Source organism: Arvicanthis niloticus, chromosome 2, assembly GCF_011762505.2.
Source record: "Arvicanthis niloticus isolate mArvNil1 chromosome 2, mArvNil1.pat.X, whole genome shotgun sequence".
In the NCBI taxonomy this organism is placed as follows: domain Eukaryota; kingdom Metazoa; phylum Chordata; class Mammalia; order Rodentia; family Muridae; genus Arvicanthis; species Arvicanthis niloticus.
The window spans coordinates 75020776-75040926 of NC_047659.1; the positions used below are offsets into that span (position 1 = coordinate 75020776).

A 20151-nucleotide genomic window follows, 5' to 3' on the forward strand; every position below is an offset into this window, starting at 1 on the left:
ACAGTGTCAGACACTGAGAGAGCGGGCAAGAAATAATGGTCTTTATTCTGTGATGGTGAAATTTTAATTTCCTCCATAGACAAAGATATATGGGAGAGGGGAGGAAAACTGTAAAAACTTTCCAAAGTGAGGACAAGGATGTTGCTAGGCTGATGACCATTCTTCTGATTATGTCAATAGCCATGAAGTCCTTGTTTAGATACCAATTGACATTTTGTTTGTTTGGTCTTGCAGTTGCTATGTAGCCCAGGTTTGTCTTCCCTCTTCCTGCCTTAGCATCTCTAATGCAGAGACTATGGGTATATGCTGCCATATCTGCTGACACTTATTTTTGATTAGTTTTGTCCTTCCTTGAATGAACAATATTCTACTTTGTGTGCATGTGAATGGCGTATGAGGGTGTGTCCCTATGGGCACACATGTGTGTATGTGCTTGCGGAGGTCAGAGGTCAACCTCTGCTATCATTTTTCAGTTGCTGTCCACCTTGGTATTTGAGACAGTGTCTCTCATAGGTTGACCTGGAGTTCAATGATCCAGTTGTCTGGATGGCCAGCAACCCTCAGTATCTACCTGTCTCTACCTCCCCAGTGCTGGAATTACAAATTGGTGCCCTCATGTGTGGGTTCTGGGACTTGAACTTGGGTCTTTAAGCTTGTGTTGCAAGTATTCTCCTGACTGAGACATCTCACCGGCCCTATGACTACTAGTGAAGCTTCTAGTGAAGCTTTAGTGGTGGCTATTCTTGACATCAGTTGATTCTGCTTGCAAAGTCCCCTGCTTTTGCTAACAGCTACATTTTCAATAACTACTCTTCCCTCTTAGATCCGACCTTGATTATGTGTCAAAATATACACCTTCCTCTGAAGAGCTGGTACCCAGGTGCAGCTGATTTGTCCTGCCAGCAGCATCTAGATGATAACATCCTTCCTTCCCTCCCATCCCTGCTGTGTCCTAGGTTTTCTGCCACTGAGGTAGTGTGGCCATTCAGCTCATCCTCTGATTCTGTTATCCATCTTAGAGTCACACAGCATGTTGATTTCTTTTTTCCTAAGTGAAACGAGGTGATTTGCTCTGTTTAGTAGCCAAAGAACTTTCAACAATGCTTGGATGTGAACAAAAATAACTGTGATTGTGGTCCTCATTTTCAAAGTCACTGCCATATTCTTATAGCATTCCCGCTTGGAGCGTATTCTAAGCAGAAGCTCATGGCATTCTCCTAACAGCCCTGTAATGTACAGGACACCCACTTTGAAGACGAAGACTGGCTTTGAGTTATTGGATAACTTGCCTGTAGCTAGTAAGTGATGCAAGTGAGATTCAAACATGCCGTTTCTGACTGTGCTTCCTATACTGTTGATTACACATCTGCCTTTCTAGGAATCACTCAGTGGGATGGATGTTCTGGCAATGTACAAGTCACGCGACATCACTTACCTTGTTTAATGTCCACAACAACAGCCGAATTCCTTTTTCTTTTCTTTTCATTACATTTTATTTATTGAGTGTGTATGTCTGTGTGTGCCGAGGAGCATGTGTGGAAGTGAGAAGACAGTTTGCAGGTGTTCTGCCATCAAACATAGGTCATCAGGCTCAACAATAGGCACTTTTACCTGCTAAGTCAGAAACTCTCTTAAAAATAATATCCATCATCCATTCATCCATTCATCCATCCATCCATCCATCCATCCATTCATCCATCCATCCATCCTTCTTCCTCTCTCTCTCTCTCTGCTCTCCGATATGCTTGTGCCACAGTAGGAGTATGGAGGCCAGAGGACAACCTTTGGGAGTTGGTTCTCTCATTCTACCTTGTGAGTTTTAAATATTGATCCCAGGTCATTCCAAGTTTGTATGACAAGGGCTTTTACCCTTGGAGCCATCACATTCATCCAACCAAGCTATCAAATTTCTCTAAAGGAGTCCAGACTGTGTCCTTACAAATGGGGAAACACTCAGGCGGGTTTAAACCCCTGTGCAAGGTTGCTGCCCAGCAGCTACCATTCCAGGGAAGCCATCCAGCCCAAAAAGATGTGAGCTTGAAAAGAAAATGGCTTGTCTGCTCAGGCTTCACCTTGCTTATTTCAGAGAACAAAAAAAGCTTTAGAGGATGCACAGATCAACTTCCTTTGGAAGCTCCCCAGGAGGCTTCTGCAGCAGTAAGGGAAAACTTCCGTGCTTTGAAATCCTCAGATCTAGGCCAGCCACCCTGCCCCCTTCTTTCTTTGTCTCTTTGAGAATTTGAGGCCTGATTAGGTCATGCTCAGCACTTGAGCCGGCCCAAGCCGTGGTTTAAATGACTGTGCTCCTGATGACCTTACAAGAACATCATCTGAGGCTAAATTCTACTTGTTTTATTCTGAGATAATGGAAAATAAAGCCAGCCCTGCTCCTTTCCAGGAGACCTGGCTTGCCAACTTGGTTTTCCTAACATACTTTTACAGTTGATTTAGTGTCTCTGAACAGTGAGGCTTAAAAACGGAAAAATGAAAAAGCACTTAGCTGTCCTTGTGCCAAAAAAATAAAAGATGAAGGCCACGGGTATCATCACAGACCTTGTCCCGCAATAAGCAGCTAGCAAGATTCCAGACACAGAAAAGAAGAGCACGTCTTCTACTGAGGCCCGGGGAGCATTCAGGGGCTACGTTGCTGGGGTTTTGTCTGGACGCGTGCTTGGAAGGCTCTTTGCAGACTGCTATTTGGCCTCTTCTGCCACATTACCAAATCCCATTGGTATTTCTGGTCTCCACCTCCACACTCTTAGGTTTAGTGAGGTTTGAGACTTACGGTTTGCACCCAGTCGTACCTGGAGCCATTTTGTAGGGTTTTTAGATGCTGGTGAGTGGGGGCAGGTTGAGGAATGGTGGAGGCAAGACAGAAAAGCTAGTGAGCACAACCTCGACTTTTGTAGGAGTCATTTCTGAACCCAAACAACCTTCTGGAAGCAAGATACGGCAGAACTGTCGTGGACTTAATGTCTGTGGGCCCTCAAATTCACTCTGTGAAGCGGGAGCAATCTAGGGTCTAGTCAGTTTAGACGGGGGCGTCCCATTCAAGAGTGGATTCGTAGTGTCTATCACAGGCGAAGTGAGCAATAGCGACAGCTTCTTGTCCTCATTACATGAAAGTAAGGTTTGGTTTTCTACTTCCATGTGTGCTATTAATAATAGAGTGGTCAACTATCGAATGCGTGTTCCCTTCCTGGCATGGTATTCTGGCTGATTCTCTCCAGATCCCCAGGACAGATCAGAGATTCCAGGTGAATTCTGGGTGCACACTGGTAACCACCTTTTACTCCTCATTCCTAGAGGGGGAAAAGTAGCTGTTATTATTATGCCTCGTTCCTATATAAGGCTCTTTTCATTAGTTCTAAAAATAGAACCATGCATGGTTTCCAGACTGAGCATCCAGCCTGAAGTTTTCCTTTCAAGCTCCCTACATAGGCCGTCAGTAAAAAAAAAATTCCTTTTTTTTTTTTTTTTTTTTTTTTTTTTTAAAAACAGTATATTATTGTATTTCCTTACCAATTTGACCTTTTCTTTTGTTGGTAAATACAGAATACAGGGTTTTAAACGTCACCCACAGCCCGGCCAGTCACACTTTTTCTTGGGAGATTAAGACCTGCTTCCAGAGTACGTGGGGTGAAGGAGATAAAGAATTCTTAGTTTTATGGTTTGTCATTCCGAGTGAGTGAGCTGCTTAGATGTTTTCATGCCAGACCCCTCTATTTTCCTTTCTTTCTTTCTTTTTATTGTTCTCTTCCCCTCATCCTCAGATCTCTCCTTTAATGTCTAAGACAGGGTCTCACATATCCCAGGTTGCTCTTTAACTTTTGATGTAGCTACAGTGACCTTGAACTTCTTACCTTTCTACCTCCATTTAAGAGTCAAGGTTACAGATTATAGACAGGGCAGATTTATGCAGTGGTAGGGATGGAAATTGCAGTGTCCTTGTCAGTGTCCCCAACTGAGCTATTGGTCCAGCTACCAACTATGCTATATCCCTAAGCTCCCTAGTTCTCTTTTCTTTCACAGAATGAAAACACACACACACACACACACACACACACACACACATTGGGTGTGTGTGTGTGTGTGTGTGTAGAAAATTCTTAGCTTGAGCTTACAATGGAATTCACATCTGCAGAAGTGGTGGGGGCCCCCAGGAGGTAATTTGTAGGCAGGGTTTCCCACTCGAATCTAGAAAAAACGAGGAGCCCGTGGTTTTGTTTTTGTTTTGCTTTTTTTTTTTTTTTTTTTTTTTTTTTTGCAGTTTATACCTTGCATCTTGAGTTCTTAGAGAGGAGGTGCGTAAGGACAAGAATGTGAACGTAATTGCATCAGACAATAGACTCTAACACTTTCAGACTCAGTAGAGCCATTTGCAGGTCTGGATGATGCCCTGTTGTGGGGAGAGACAATTTCCTTTCTTCTGAACAGATCAGAGCAGCCTGGTGGTATCTGGAGATCCAGAAGTTGTGGGGATGAGTGGGCAGTACCTTTCCTCTGACTGCAGGCAGCTGCAGCTGGGTGCTCATATTGAGAGTGCCTGGGGACTTTATATGTGGGCATCATACATGGAGTAGGAGAAGATAAAGGCCAAGTAGCTGTTTTGTGTTTGTGGTGATTGATTGGTGAGTACCTGGGAGACCCCTCCTGGGATGCCAGGAGATAAGAGACTGAGAATTTACAAGGTACTGGTATTATGTAGCATCCTGTGAAAGAACCAGTAAAGTGTGGAATGGCTGTGTGAAGTGACAGGTTTCTATTCATAGGTCAGAGAAAGCTGTGAAGCAAAGGTTTATATATAGAACAAGTTCATTGACGTGAGAAGCTTACAGGACTTTGTGGATGAGTCACCCAACCCCTCACCTTACAGAAAAAAAGCTAGGTTCCCTAGTGAAGACAGATAGAACAGAGATCTGAACTCTAGGTAACCCTGATGTTTCTTCAGACCACTAAGACTTGTAGAGTGGACTGATGTTAAAATGCAAGAGGAGGATTAGGTTATGTGCACAGTCTACCAGGTTATGTGCACAGTGTGATTAGAATGGAAGAAAGTCATCCAGCCTCCGGTGCCACCCCTGATGCTATACCCTTAACTAGAGGCATGCTCCAACAGGATTATTTTTTCATCTGAAGCTGTGTACTCAGCAAAGGTGGATTTTTAGTGTGTGTGTGTGTGTGTGTGTGGTGTACATGCATGTAGAGACCTGAGGTCTCTCACTTGACGACTTTCTGCCTTACATATTGAAGTGCATCTCTCACTTGAACCCAGAGCTCATCAATTTGGTTATTCTAGCTAGCCAGATTCTGATGGAGATCTCCTGTCCTCCTGAGTGCTAGGATCACAGAGATATATTATTATGACCGCCTAGAATTGACATGGATGCTAGAGATCCAAGCTCCAGTCTCAAATTGTCTAGCAAGTATGTTACCCACTGAGCAATCTCCACAAGCTCCAGCAATGGTGCCTTCAGTGGAGCAGTTAGTCCACTAATAAAAGACAACCCATAAGGATCTGGATTCCTGTGTGAACCTATGAGAGCCTGTGAGGTGTAAGTTAATGGCTGTAGCACAGGAAGAAATACCTTCAAATCTGAGCTATAGCAGGACTAGGCGAGACTTGTAGGGGTGATGTCTCTCTGGGGGGCGGATGCCAGAAAGTGTGAGCAGAAGCTAAAATGGACAAATAATAGAAGTGGAGGACAATGACTTTCTATGCCTCCCTCAGGCAGAATCTGTTGCTTCCAGATGCTCTGCGGGCCATCAGTCCTATGCCTGCAAACCCCCTCCTCTAGTCAGGAATGTTCCAGTATGACCTCATATTTATGTGTGGCCTTGCCTTCCTGTAGGAAGGAGAAGTGGGTAGAAGTTAATGGGCGCTAAAAGAACAGGGGAAGGAAAGAGAATAGAGGAGGAGCAGAGAGACATGTGCAGAAGAAAATGAGAAATAAACGTGTGTATGGAAAAGAGAGGCATCACAGAGAACCATAACGAGAAAGAATAGACAAGGGCAGTAAATTGTTTCCAGGGTGTAAGGAATCCAGCACACTTGCATGGAAGTCCCGTGGGGCCAATGTTTAATAGCATCCAGCCATCCAGCTGCAGGTGAGGCTCTCACCTGACTCCCAGGAGAGCATCTTGCCTTTGGAAACCTGTGTGATTTATAGGCCCCTCTGGACTCCAGGCCAGACTCTCACTCCATCCACCACCTACAGGCTGACCCTAACTTGCCCTCCTTCCTGAACTTGGTCCAGCAGGTGGACTTGGCTTTCTAATGACTGCAGATAGCTATGTTTCCCCGAAGTACTTGCCATGGTGAGAGAGAACAGACCCAGGCTATTCGGTGGAGGAAGCCAGACTTGTTGGAGGCATGAAATATCACTGAAAGTGTGGACCCTGTTACATTTCATTACCTGTTTACATTTCTCTGGCTGCCTTCCACTGGTTACTGGTCCAGAAACAGAACTGGAAACTAACCTCAAATGAGATCAGATTTTCCAATGAAATATGATAAGGAAAAGTGTCCAGAGCCAAATTACAGGTAAATGGGCTCAGTCTACCAGAGGGACATTCAAGCAGAGCCTGGTGTTGACATGGCCCTGGTCCAGCCTGACTGATGGCTGTCCTGAGGCTGTGGGAGACCCTGTGAGGCAGATGGGGGAGAATGTGTGGAGAGATCAAGAGAGGTATGCACAGACTGGAAATTATCAGGGCCCCTGCCAGATGCCTCCTGACCTCTGATGAAGAGCAGCATCCTTCTCTTGCTGGCAACTATGCTGCAGGTCATGGAACTTAAGTCTGAAGGTTTTATGTCCATGGTCAGACCAGCAGGGTGGAGGGAAAGAGACTGTATGAATCTTGGGCTGTGGAGATGACTCAGTCTTAAGTTGGACTCCCAGAACTCATGTTAAAGAGAGTTAGGCATGGTGTTGTGAACTTGGGCTTGTTGGTCAGGCAACTTAGTTTATTTGGGGAATTCCAGCTGAGTAAGAGGACCTGTTGAAAACAAAAATGGATAATCTGTGGTGTCTTCTAGTCTCCATTCACACGTATGCACCTGCACACACAAGAACATACACACAAACACATATACAAATGAGAAAGGGAGAGAGACAGAGAGAGAGAGAGAGAGAGAGAGAGAGAGAGAGAGAGAGAGAGAATATGCCAGATCTAAATATTTCAAGATGAAACACAGTTCATGATTGCTTCTTGGTAAGCTACCTGGCAGAGTAGGAACCCCTTCATTCCCAGAAGCATGCCTGGAAACCATCCTAATCCATTTAGACTAAGCTCATGGTGCTAACTCCCAAGAATCAGGGTCTCTTGCTGCTGCGTTCCTCTTTTATTTAAAGGGAAAGTATTGCCTGCTAACCTGTTCATGACTCCTTTAGAGCCTGTTAGCTCTCCTCTGTAACCTTAGATAGAGTGACATCTGTGCATCTCAGTCCTCACTATGCAAGTGATAGCCCATGGACCTCCATTGGCATCATTGGGACTTTGTTAGAAATACAGTCTCTGGCCTCCGTCCCAGTCTTACTTAACAGAATGTGGCACTGAGCCCGGTTGCTGGCAGTGACACATGCAGAAGTTTTAATAGTTAGATTGGCTTCTGTATGCTACAGTCCAGGCTGCTGTGCCTTGGTGAACATCCATCCCAGCCACCAGGGCCATCTGTTTATGCATGCATGTCAGATGTCAAGGGGCTGATGACCAACTCAGGCTATTAGTAATTGGCTGAGCAGTTTGTATCTGTAGACATTCTTTGAGTTACTATGGGAGACCACTTGATAACCTCATCATAAGCTGATAATGGAAAGTGTGTTCATGCAAGCAACTTCCTGAACACCATAGTCTGGTAATACAGCCCAGGGCAGAGTCCATTGTTACTCCACTGTGATCTTGTGGTCTCCTAGGAGTGCTAACTCACTGATTCCACCCTGATTCACATGTAAGTGCAGTACTGCTCATCACTAGCCCAGAGAAAGATACCAGCTTCGTATCACTTGAACATCTTCCTGAAGTAGATCCGGTGTAACTCAGGGACTAGCAGCACTTTGCTGTCCAGTGCCTCTTCTTGGTGGCTGTTTTCTCCACAGTTTTTTTTTCACTGTTGTCACACTTTAGAGTCCCACTTAGTGTTCACTATATTTACCCGTCTACTTGTCTCTACTACGGACATTTCTAACCATTCAGATTCCTGTTCAGCCAGCAGGACCCTAAGCATGTATATGTATGCTCACATCAGACTACTTTTCCTTCCACAGCTCCGATGACTAGGAGCTAAACTCAAGCTCTTGGCAATACCTCTTGAATAAGGCAGCAACACCCACCTATCTTTTTAGACTATGATGAGGAGCTTGGCACATACAACAGAGCAACTGATAATGATTACCTCCTTCTTCTCCTCCTTCTCTTCTCTTCTCTCCCTCTTTCTTCTTCTTTCTCTTTGAGCCTGGGGATATCGGGGGTTCCTTCATGATTCTACCATGCACCAGCCAATGTCTGCACAGCCCCCAAACAGGGAAGTGCCTGTGGCTTCTCTCTCAATCCTCCACACGCATCCATCACAGGTCCCATCTTTCTGACGTCCTTATTGCCTCTTCCATCAAGTCATTTCTTCCCACCCAATTGGTGCAGGGCACAAAGAGCTATTCTGAGGTCTAATACGACCCAGTAACTGTCCGGCTTTCAAATCGTTTTTCATTGTCCTCGGAATAAAGTTTGTCGTTTTCAAGGTCTCATCTCCTTATTAAATGGTTCATTCTGATCGTCCATCCCCTGCTCTCTCTTTTTAGGTCAGAAGTTCAATGTCACTTCCTTGGGAAGTGGAGGGAAGATTGAGCTTCTTGTTATTGGCTTCAGGGGTATCCTGTCTTTGCTTGTTGTCATAATCCCCACATTTGATCAGTGTCTCACCCCTGTATGTTCTGTATAGTCTGAGAGTGGGAGCTCACATAGGTTTCATTCACAGCCATACTGCTGGGATCTAAGATGATGAACATAACATACATATAATAACTTGTATTGAATAGATGAATGAAGATTTTGTCCAGCATTTATATCATTTATTTCCTCCCATTGAGAGAAACAGCTTGATTTATGTACAAAACCTTCCCACCCTAGTAAACAGTATGATGAGATTGAACCAGATATTCAAAGCCAGGTCCCTGGCAGGGGTGTTTCTTGGATCCGGGCAGGATCTAATTAGAAAATGCCTCTCATTTTCTGTCTTTCATTGAATGCATATTCTACTTCTGGACCTCTGAGTAAAAGCATAATTGTATAAGAAAGTACAATTTTAAAATGTGCTTTTGTCTTAAATCAATAGCAATGTAATGCAGATTAAATTACAGATCTGAGGAAAACAGTACCCACTTTTTAATTTCAGCTAACAGTTTGAATGGATTATTGTTTTTGAAAGAGGTACAGTGGGATTTTATAGATAGGTATAGTAATGGTAAATATTAGTTTTTATTGTGTGTATTACCAGACTCATTTGAAAAGTCTTAGCAAATTTACAAGATTGCTATTATTTCCATTTAAATTTTATTATTTATTTATTTATTTATTTGTTTGTTTATTTAGTGTGTGTGTGTGTGTGTGTGTGTGTGTGTGTGTGTCTGCATGCCACAAACTTTCAACTTGTAGGAATAAATTTTCCTTTTAAACAGAGCTTTTAAAGTCGTGGAAACTGAGACCCAGCAGGTCAGTGAGCTTAGGTCCATATACCCAGTCAGTAGGAGATTCCTGGTGCATATGGGGTCTGCTGTGCTCAGTGCCCTTTTTGTGCACTGAGGTCATATCTACCTCCATCCTCTGCTGCCTTCTCGTGAAATGACTTCATTTTGGGTTCACACATCAGATGGATCAACTACTTTTAACTTGTCAGCCAGTCACTTGGATCATGGCCAGACAGTCACCAGTGGCTTTGTAAAGCTGTGTGCAGCAGCCAACTCTGATTTTCAGTGGAAGCTTATAACTGCACACATGGAAGTCAAAACCAGGTCTCTCCAGGTGTTGCAGGAGCACGTTGACTGTGAAGCCTAGAGGCTCGCTGGCTTTCAGCAATTTGCATGGATGACATAGAGCCAGAAGAATGTGGTCAGAGAAGAACCACAGAGGCACCTTCTCCTTGCCTGACTCCCAGCGGGAAGGGAGTGGAGCTGAGCCAGCGGCTGGAGGCAAAAACATGGCTGTTTGCTGTATAGGAGAACAGCAGGGATTCATTAAGTCTGGAGGCTTCCATGGTGGGGCCTAGCAGGCTCCAGGGGAAGGCCCTTTTCCTTTCCACAGTGCTTCTTTTTTTTTCTCTTGTCTCTGTTGACTTGAACGTGGTGTTTGTGATGCTGATGAAAACCAAGCTTAATTACCAGAAGTCAGAGACAGTTCTCCGCTGCCCTCTTTCCTTTCTGGCTTTCCAAGTGTGTAGGTGGCCTACAGAGACTCATAGGTTAGAGCTGTTGGCATTCAGAAAGACAGCCGACTGTCTATATGCTGTGTGTCTCATCCCTTCTTGTACAACTTAGTGAGTATTATGGGTAACTTGCCGCCGTCTACTACCATAGCTCATGGTTGAATTCTGAGTGTTGGTAATATGGAGATAATACTTGGGTGTTTTTTCTTTTCTTATTTTTTTCTTCACCTCCCCCCACCGCTCCCCCATCCCTGACACTTTGAGACAGAGTCTCACTATGTAGCTTTGACTGTTCAGGAACTCACCTTGTAGACCAAGCTAGCCTTGAATTCACAGAGATCCTTCTGTATCTGTCTCCTGGGATTAAAGGTACGTGCCACCACACTGGGCAGGAGCTACTTTTCACCTTGATTGACATTCCTACTCTGCCTTTTTCATACATCGCCTCCTACTTGGGATTTATTCCTCCCTGGAGCATTAGACAGGAAGCATGGATATCTGGTGAGCAAGATGGCTTGGTGTGTAAAGGCACTCGCTGCCAAGGGTGAGAACTCCAGTTTGGTCCTCAAAGCCCACATGGTGGAAGGAGAAAACCAGCACCCAGAAATTGTCCTCTGACCTAGACACACAGACACAGACACAGACACAGACACAGACACAGACACAGACACAGACACAGACACAGACACAGACACACACAGACACACACAGACACACACAGACACACACACACACCACACACACACACACACACACACACAAAATGACTACAAAAATTTTAAGAAAAAAGTCTTGGATGTCACTACTATGCATCAAGTAAGTATTAGATTTTAGGCACTATTCTGAGCTCTTTGTTCCAGTCTTATGGGAGACAGTATGGTTATTTTTCTCACTTAACAAATGAGGGGAAAGTAAGACCACCATAAGTTCATAGTTCACAAGGAGTCAGTCAATAGAGCCAACACCAGGAACATGATCCAGGGCAAGAGCTAAATCAAGAACATTATTTTCTTTAGGATTTTGGTAATATGGAGATTTTGGTAATATCTACGTGCATTTATATGTGTGTGTACATGCCATGTGTCTATAGGTTCCCATAGAGGAGAGGGTGTTAGATCCTCTGGATCTGGGGTACACGTAGTTGTGAAGCCCCCTATGTGGGTATTGGATCAGAACTCAGATCCCTTGCAGATCCTTTGCAATACCAACAAATACTCTTAATCCTTGACCCATAACTGCATCTCTAAGAATACTCTTAAAGTTGGGGTACAGGCCTTGCAAATATCTTGTTTATAGCCTGGACTCAACAATTGCTTAGATGTACAGAACTATTTTCCCTAAACCTAAAAATAATATTTAGTCAAAAATTAAAGCCGGGCGGTGGTGGCCCACGCCTTTAATCCCAGCATTTGGGAGGCAGAGGCAGGCGGATTTCTGAGTTCAAGGCCAGCCTGGTCTACAGAGTGAGTTCCAGGACAGCCAGAGCTACACAGAGAAACCCTGTCTCAAAAAACAAAAAACAAACAAACAAACAAACAAACAAAATCTCATCAAGATCAATGTTCATGAAAGTTTCTAGGTGAGACTTGGAAGAAGGTTATGACTTTTTCTTCTTCTTCCAAAAAATGGTGGACATTGTATTTTGAGACTTTCAGAGCTCCTGCAAAGTCTCCTTTCTCCATGAGCCTCCGCTGTTTAGAAGACCTGATTTAGAACAATTCTGAACTCTCTCTATATTAAAAAATGGTACTGTTGTTAGGAGCACAGGCAGCTACATGCATATAGGAAAGCAGGGACTTCCGAGCTGCATGGCCTTGGGTAAACTACTGACTTTCCCTTCTCATCATCACTGCCTCACTGGTCTTCCCCCAGCCCAGCAGCTCCTGTGAAGCTCAACAGAACGTCATCTGATGATCACTCATTTCAATCATTCACATAGGAGTTCACACTTTATACAGAAGAGGTTTTTTTTTTGTTTTGTTTTGTTTTTTTTGTTTGTTTTTTTTCAGAATGATTTTCAAGTTTCCTTGTTCAATGAAACCAGGAAACTCAAATTAGTGGCTCAAACTAGCATGCAAAGCCCTGTGTGGATTCTAGACAGAAGGGGCTGTGTTTTTACTTCTTAGCTCTGGAGAAGCAAAGACCTGCAATCAGAAACTTCCTTAAGATGCACTCAATCAGGTTTATAAACAAGAGGAAACTTTTTATTATTTTCTGTAACTATCTTGCAATCACTGACTGGGGTCCTGTCATTAGACTAGTAGAAAACAGATTAATAAAAAGAAAACCAAATATATTCATGATCCATATACTTGGGAACACACATGTGTGTGCATGTTTGTATATGCTCATGTGCACATGCACATACAATATGCTTACATGCATGTGTGTCTGTATATAGAGATTGGAGGACAGCCTTGGCTATCCTTCTCAGGAATGCTGCCCATCTCCTTTGAGATAGGATCCTCACTGACCAGGAGCTCCTCCATTAGACAAGACTGACTAGTCAATAAACCAGGGAGGTCCTCCTGGGGCTGTATTAGGAGAGTGCACCCCTACACCTAGTGTTTATAGAGTATCTTAGCAGAGCAATTCATTTGTGGAGAAGTGGCCAGGATAAGGACAATGAGTTTCCAGGGGCACTCATTTCGAGAAGGTATAAATATATGAGACCTATTGGGAGACAAGCGCTAGGTAGTAGGGTTTGTATATCAATTCCTCCAGGCTCATGAGAGTTATCATAACTAACTTGTGCCTTTCCTCATGTAGACAGGAAATGGGGACTCATTTATAAGAGGATTTTTTTTTTCAAATGGAAGGGGACACAGAGTTCTTACAATAGCTTCTTCTCGATTTTTTTTTTTTTTTTTTTTTTTTGGCTCAGTCTTTTTGCCACAGAGGCATGCTCAGGTGACGTGTTCTACTGCTCTTCAGATTCATTACTCAGAGCCCAACATATCTGGGGTACAGCTGCTGTAGGAAGTAGGCTGCTGGGTATTGGTGCAGGGAGGCTTGGGGGATGGAGGCAGTAAAGAAAGAAATGGTCCTGTCAGCTAGCTGTTAGTGGGCTTGAGAGGCCCTGATATCCGCAGGTCCTTAGAAATGGAGCTACCTCTGACCCATTGCTATTACCAACAACAGAGAAAACTTTCTTTCTCTAGTTTTTGCCTTGCATTCTTTCAGATATCCTGCTTTTTGCCTTTTTTTTCCCTTTAATACCATTGTTTTGTTTTTCAAGATAGGGTTTCTCTGTGTAGCCTTGGATATCCTGGAACTTGCTCTGTAGATCAGGATGGCGTCAACTCAAGAGGTCTGCCTGCTTCTTGAAGGCTGGAATTAAAGGCGTGGAATTAAAGCCACCACCACTGGCTTCACTACCATTCCTGATGCTTGCTTACACAAATGTTTCCTGGTTGGAGATGACAATGAGGAAGAAAGCTCACACTGAGTTTCCTAAAGGTCAGTCTCAGGACAGTCAACGATGATGCCGAACATTTATTTACAGCAGCCAGTGTGTGCTAGCTGTGCAGTATCTTTGCATGAATTATCTCATTCCATCTTCCCAAGGGTCTCTAAAACAGGTTTGATCATTATGCCCACTGTATACTGGTTAGCTCGCTCAGTGTCATGTAGCTAGAAAGTGAAGCAAGGACTTCAACACAGGTCATCGAATGCTGAGTCTTTCCAGTCTCTTCAGCTGCTCCATGGGTGGAGGGGCTTCCATTCTCACTAGCCCTGGCCTGCGGTGATCAACCATAGCTCTCTGAGTGCAGAAAGGAGAGCCCTGTGTCATGGTTCCTGTCTTTCCAAACTGTCCTGAGAGCTGGTGCACATCCTCCCTCGGATTGTCTATGTCATCTTGTCCCTTCCAATTCTGTGGTTTGCTCTTTGCTTCATGCCTTCATGGGTAGTTCAGGGTGATGGTCTTCTTGGGATTTTGCTTTTTAAAATCATCAAAGCACCCCAAAAACTAGAGGATAAAATTTAGGCACCCTGTCACACTCATACTATGTTCTTGCTCATTGCCACATCCAAACTCCACACACATCCTCTTTGATCGGTTCTCTCTCTTTCTCTCTTATAGATGATATCTATCTATCTATCTATCTATCTATCTATCTATCTATCTATCTATCTCTATATCCTCAATTATTTACCATCATTTTATTTATATATATGCATCTATCTATCTATCTATCTATCTATCTATCTATCTATCTATCATCTATGATTTATCAGTCCAAGTAAGTATGTGTCATCTGCCACTTAACTGTGTGCCATCCATCCATCCATCCATCCATCCATCCATCCATCCATCCATCCATCCATCTGTCATCTCATCTACCTAAGCCATTTAAAGTGCATTTTGTTGGTTAACTTTGCCACACATACTTTGGGCAAAAAGAATAAATACAATTTAGAGACTATGCATTATTTCTCAAGGGTACTGGTCAGGTGCAGCCTTCCTTCTAGAAAGTTCTCACTATTCTCATCCATGGATGGAGATATTACTTTTCTCACTAGCTCTGACGTGAAGAATCATCCAAGTCTCATAACTTTGAGTTTTAATCTAACATCACAAACTAATATTGGCATATCCCAGAGCCCTAGGTCTAAATTAGACTCAAGTGTATCATGCTTTTCCATTTGTAGTTCATGCAAGTGCCTTAAAATCTGAATCTTTCTGATTCCAAAATTTATAGAAAATGCTACTGATTGTACATCTTGACTATAATGGTTAAACTGACTTTTATGTATTCCCTCTGAAGCTATATAGCATAGTGGTTAGGACTGCAGCCTATGGGTCTGAGAGTCATAGGCTCAAACCTCAGCTGTGTCCCTTACTTGTGTGACCTTAGAGGAGTTAACTCTCAAGGGCTCCTTTTTCCTGTTTGTGGGAAAGAGACACTAGGGTCCTGCCTGTATGCTCTTGGGAAGTATCTTGTGAACTCAGTCAAAATTTCCCAGGAACCTGTGTGTGCAAAGTGCCTTGTTTCTCACCTGCAATTGCTCAGAGAAGAAAAGGGGAAAGAGCTTGTAGGTGGAGGAGTGTTGAGAGGGGAGTGCAGGTGGGTTTCCTTTATCTTCCCATGCCTGTTGGGAGAGGGCAGACTGGGCCTCACATAGAGGTGAGGGGCAGGTTTTAGGAGTCTCTCCTTCCACGGACTTCAGGGAATAAACTTTGATGCTAGCGCTTTAACAGCAAACAGTTTTGTAATCCCGCTGGACCCCAGGCCACTCTTCTAATCTGGTTTTGCCTGGTTGATTTAGGGGATTACAACCAATACCTGTCCTGGCCCCCCAATTCCAGCCTTCCATGTCATTTTTCTCAGCTTCTCTAAGCCTCTCATCTCAGGTTCTAGTACCATCCTGCCCTCTGAGCCTCCCATCTCAGTGCCATGCTAGCTAGCTTCCTATCCCAGCCTCCAATCCTTTCTCCGCTCAGCTTTCTAGCTCAGGTGCAGGATGTTTGAATGAGAGCATCGTTCCTAGTCTCATCTGAGAGGTCCCACAACCATTCCTACTTCTGTTCCCAGCCAGGTGCTGCCCGCCACACATCTCTACGTTCACCATCACCAAAGGTTGATCACGGGAGTTCAGCGAGACGGAGCGGGCTCTGGTATCCCGCTGCTTCCCCGAAGGTGGCTGTGCACTGGCCTCCAGGCGTGGTCACAACTCCCGGGGCCTCGCAAGGGTTAAGAGGAGAGCTTTGGGCTGACGTCGCTCTGGCCGAAGGTGGTTCCCCTAGCTGAGGGTGGGAGAGCCTGGCGGGCTGAAACCGGAGCTCTGTTTCAGCTGAGGCTTGCAGAGGTCCCCGCAAGAGCGGAGCCGGCTGCCCTGTTCTCGCTTAGGCGTCACTCCAGTCACTCGGCACCCCGGTGCAGCAGCGGGAACGATGGAGCTGGACCGATGGGCGCAGTTGGGGCTTGCGTTCCTGCAGCTCCTTCTCATCTCATCCTTGCCAAGAGGTACTGTTAGTGACTGGGAGTTGGACAGGTTGGGGGTTGTTCTAGTGATAATCTGGGGTTCCTGGTTGGGAGCTCTGATGCTCCTGTTGTCGCCCTAAGAACAGGATGATAGTCCTGATTGTGGGGCTAGACTATGCCCTGAAAGAAGAGAGCTCCTGTGATCCCATGCTAGCTATCTATCTATCTATCTATCTATCTATCTATCTATCTATCTATCTATCTATCTATCTATCTATCGTCTTTTTAAAGGACCACATTGCCCTGGGAAGTTCATTCCTCGTGAGTTACTGGCTCTGATTTGCAAAGTCAAAGTTTCCTGGGAAAGTAGTCTCACAGGGATGAAGAACAGGGATTGGGTGGGTATTTCTCCAATGAACCCTGCTTAAAAAAGCCTTAAGGTGGGAATTCTGCAAAGCAGACCCCCAGCGCAGGAGCTCTGCTCACTCAGAAAATAGCGCACATCCTGGGAAGTGTGAAGCAGAAGCTTAGAGGAAATGGGCAGTCTGTTTCTGGGTGTGCAGCGTTTGTTTGGAAAGAGTCCTGGCTCCTTTGTTTCCCACATGTCCTATTTGTAAGCCACAGTTCCCAGGAGATGGGCTCCTAGTAGCACGAGAGGTTGGGGCATTCTGACAGATCGTGGAGCAGAAGCCAGGGAATGGCAGGTCTCAGAAGAGGTTCTTAGGGAGCAGGGATTCCTGTCTGCATCTGTCTGTCTGTCTTGGGTGGCTGCAAGGGTAAGGTGTGAGGTGAATGAAACTGGAAGTGTGAGGAGGATTGAGATGCCAGGCAGAAGGGTTGAGGTGCAAAGAGGCGAGGCTAGAGGCTACAGGTGTGAGGCGTGGAGTTGGAGAGGTGAGGTGAGAGGAGAGAAAGTAAGACCTCACCAGATGAGCACAGCTGAGATTTGCCTGGGAGAGGAAACTTTGCTTAGGAGAAGGGCACCTGTGAAGCCGCTCCTGTAGCCTTTCTGTGATGGCTGGCTGTGCTCTGTGCTCCATACAAAAGAAGGGGGGGGGGGGGGGCTTCGCTCTAGCAGGTGAGTGGCAAGTGCCCAAGAAAGACATGGACGTGGAGTGTTGTTGAGAGGCCACAGCCTTCCCTTTGTGTCAACACAGAGAGTCTAGAAACATGAGACTTCCCTTCCCATGTTTGGTTAATAATTTCCACGTACAGGAGCCTGCCTGTGTTCAGCTAAATTTCCCTTAATGATTTACTGCCCCAGTGGTGGAAGTGTTTGGGCTGGCTATATATCTCAGTGGCACAGAGCTTGCCTGAAGATGGTTAGCTTGTCTCATCCAAATTTAACCTCACTGAGTTATCTTGTGCAGCCTAGATAAGGAAGAAAGAAGGAAGGAGGATTTCTTTGAGGAGGGCTTATAATCCCAAAGTCTAAACACTTGGGAGGACTTGAGGACTTTGCATTAAGATTCATCCCCACTTGAATGTGTGGCCTTTGGATGCAAATCTCTAGGGTGTGCTGGGTGGCCTACACCCACTCTAGAGGATCCTGCTTCCTCTCAGTTCCAGGGTGCAGTGTTCCAAACCCCCAGTGTGGCATGAGCTCTCTCCTCTGCTTAGCTTCTGTGCTGTGGCAAATGAGACAGCATCACTCCACACAAATAAGAAAACAGCTCAACTTGCCCAGGGGCTGAAAAACTCATTTATTGTTGACCTAAGAATCTCTTTTACCTTTTGCTATGGAAAAGCTCAGAAGAGGGTGTGAAGTGAGCTGTCAGCCAAGCTGCTGACTGAACCAAATAGCAGCTTTATGTGTTTAGCACGTCCATTGTTGAGCTCAAGACAGAAAGCAGAATGGAGAAGAAAAATATTTCTTCCTGCAGGGAATGAGTCCACTCCCTGGGCCTGTCAAGAAAAGCTGGAAAGGACATTTCCTTTAATTACTTTTCTAAAAAGAGTATCTGGTATGTAAACACCCCGTGGGTTGGTCCGGGAAGTTGTTGTTCATGGACATGTGATTCACATTGGAGGAGGAGAATCTAAACATGGGGCCAAGTGATAAACCTAACATAAACAGCATGTCAGGGGAAACCCAACTCCGCTGACTCCACCAGACTGCAACAGTGCTGCCAGCAGGACTTTGCCTAAGAGGAAAACCTCACTGAAAATATGGGGCTCTGGGGAAATGAAATCTTAACACGGATCAGTTCACAAGTGTTGCTTCGAACAGACGTTAGCTTGTAGGGAATGAACATAAACCGACCAGGGAAGATAATTGGAAGCACAGATATCAGAGAGCAGGAGCAGCCAGCTAAGACAGGGAATGTGGAGAATAAGCAAGGGAGAAGGTGTGGCCCGAAAACAATTAGAGGTTCCTCATAACGGAGTGGCTAACACATTCCAAGGAGAGCTATGAAAACCGGCCTTTTTGGCTGGGGTGGAGTTGTGTTAGGAGCATGAAGAGGGTGTTCCCCTAGCATCTACTCTGAGGATGCCTGGCATCCCAACAGGAAAATAATTTCATGGTGGATGCATTTCAGACACAGAACCCCGAGCCCCCTGAGCTGATCTGAGCTGAAATCTTCCTCTCTGAGGACTAGCTCTCAGATGGTACCGTAAGGCACCATATAAGCTTCCAAAGGAGGGCACTAGCCAACAGACCTACCCAGCTATAACACCTGTGAACCACAGTGATGAGCATGGCACAACAACCCTAAAAGTGCAGTAGTGGCGCACATACATTGGTGGTAACCAAACACTCTCTACCTAGACTTAAGACCCGCTGAAAAAGAGGGAAAACATTGTCTGATTCAGTTTGTGAGTGTCATGGTTACTTTTCTATTGGTGTGATGAAACACCAGGAACAAGGGAACTAACAGAAGAAATAGTTTAATTGGGCTTACAGTTCCAGAGGGTTAGCGCTTATGATGGCAGAGCGAGGGCGGGGGTACGCGGCTGGAGCAGCGGCTGAGACCTTACATTTGAACCACAAGCAGCAGGCAGAGAGAGAGAAAACTGGGAATGATGCTGGTGTTTTGTAGCCGCAGAGCAGAGGCCTCCCCTAGTGATATACCTCCTCCAACAAGGCCACACCCCTTTTCTCTCTGAAACAGTTCTACCAAGTGGGGACCAAATATTCAAATGTATGAGCTTTTGGGGAGCCATTGTCATTCAAACTACCACAGTAAAGTACAGTAAAATTCATTAAGATGGAAATCAAGATGTCAGTTGCCAGAGCCTACAAGAAGCAATTGAAAGTTAGTGTTTTATGAACACAGAGTTATGGTTTGATATGATGAAAAGGTTTTGACTATACATGTTGATGACCATTTGACATCAACAACGTAAATGTTGATGACAAGGAGCTATAAGTGTGTGTGTATGTGTGTATGCATGTGTGCAGGTAATGACTTATAAAGATAATAGTAATATATTTTTTTCTACAATAAAAAAATACTTTTAGGACATGGCCAGTGGTTTGTGCCTATAATCTTAGCACTTTGCAGGAGGCTAGCCTAGGCTACATCATGAGACCCCATTTTCTATAAGTAAATACATAAATAAATATCTACAACACAAATTAGTGGAGCCTTAGGTAAACCTTGGCTGCATAATTTTCAAGGTCATGTTACCTTGTAACATTCCCTCTAGCATGTCTAACCCTGGCAAAGGTTAAGGCACACAAAACAGAGAAGAGATCCCTTGCTATTCATGTTTGGAGGGTACTGTTTCTCTGTCTTGGGAGCTGAGGTACTGAGGGAGGCCACAGATCTAAGGACTGCACACTGATCACCCAGTGCCACTTGC

At 44.8% G+C, this 20151-nt stretch overlaps 1 protein-coding gene across 1 annotated transcript in view; it reads left to right on the plus strand.

Annotated features, from left to right (window-relative positions):
• The first annotated feature begins 16002 nt into the window (after positions 1-16002).
• Pamr1 (peptidase domain containing associated with muscle regeneration 1) overlaps positions 16003-20151 on the plus strand; it is an 88742-nt gene continuing 84593 nt past the window's right edge. Inside the window, exon 1 of the mRNA XM_034496421.1 lies at positions 16003-16386. Coding sequence (XP_034352312.1) covers positions 16314-16386 — 73 coding nt within the window. The 5' untranslated portion in view covers positions 16003-16313. The remainder of the gene's footprint in view (positions 16387-20151) is intronic.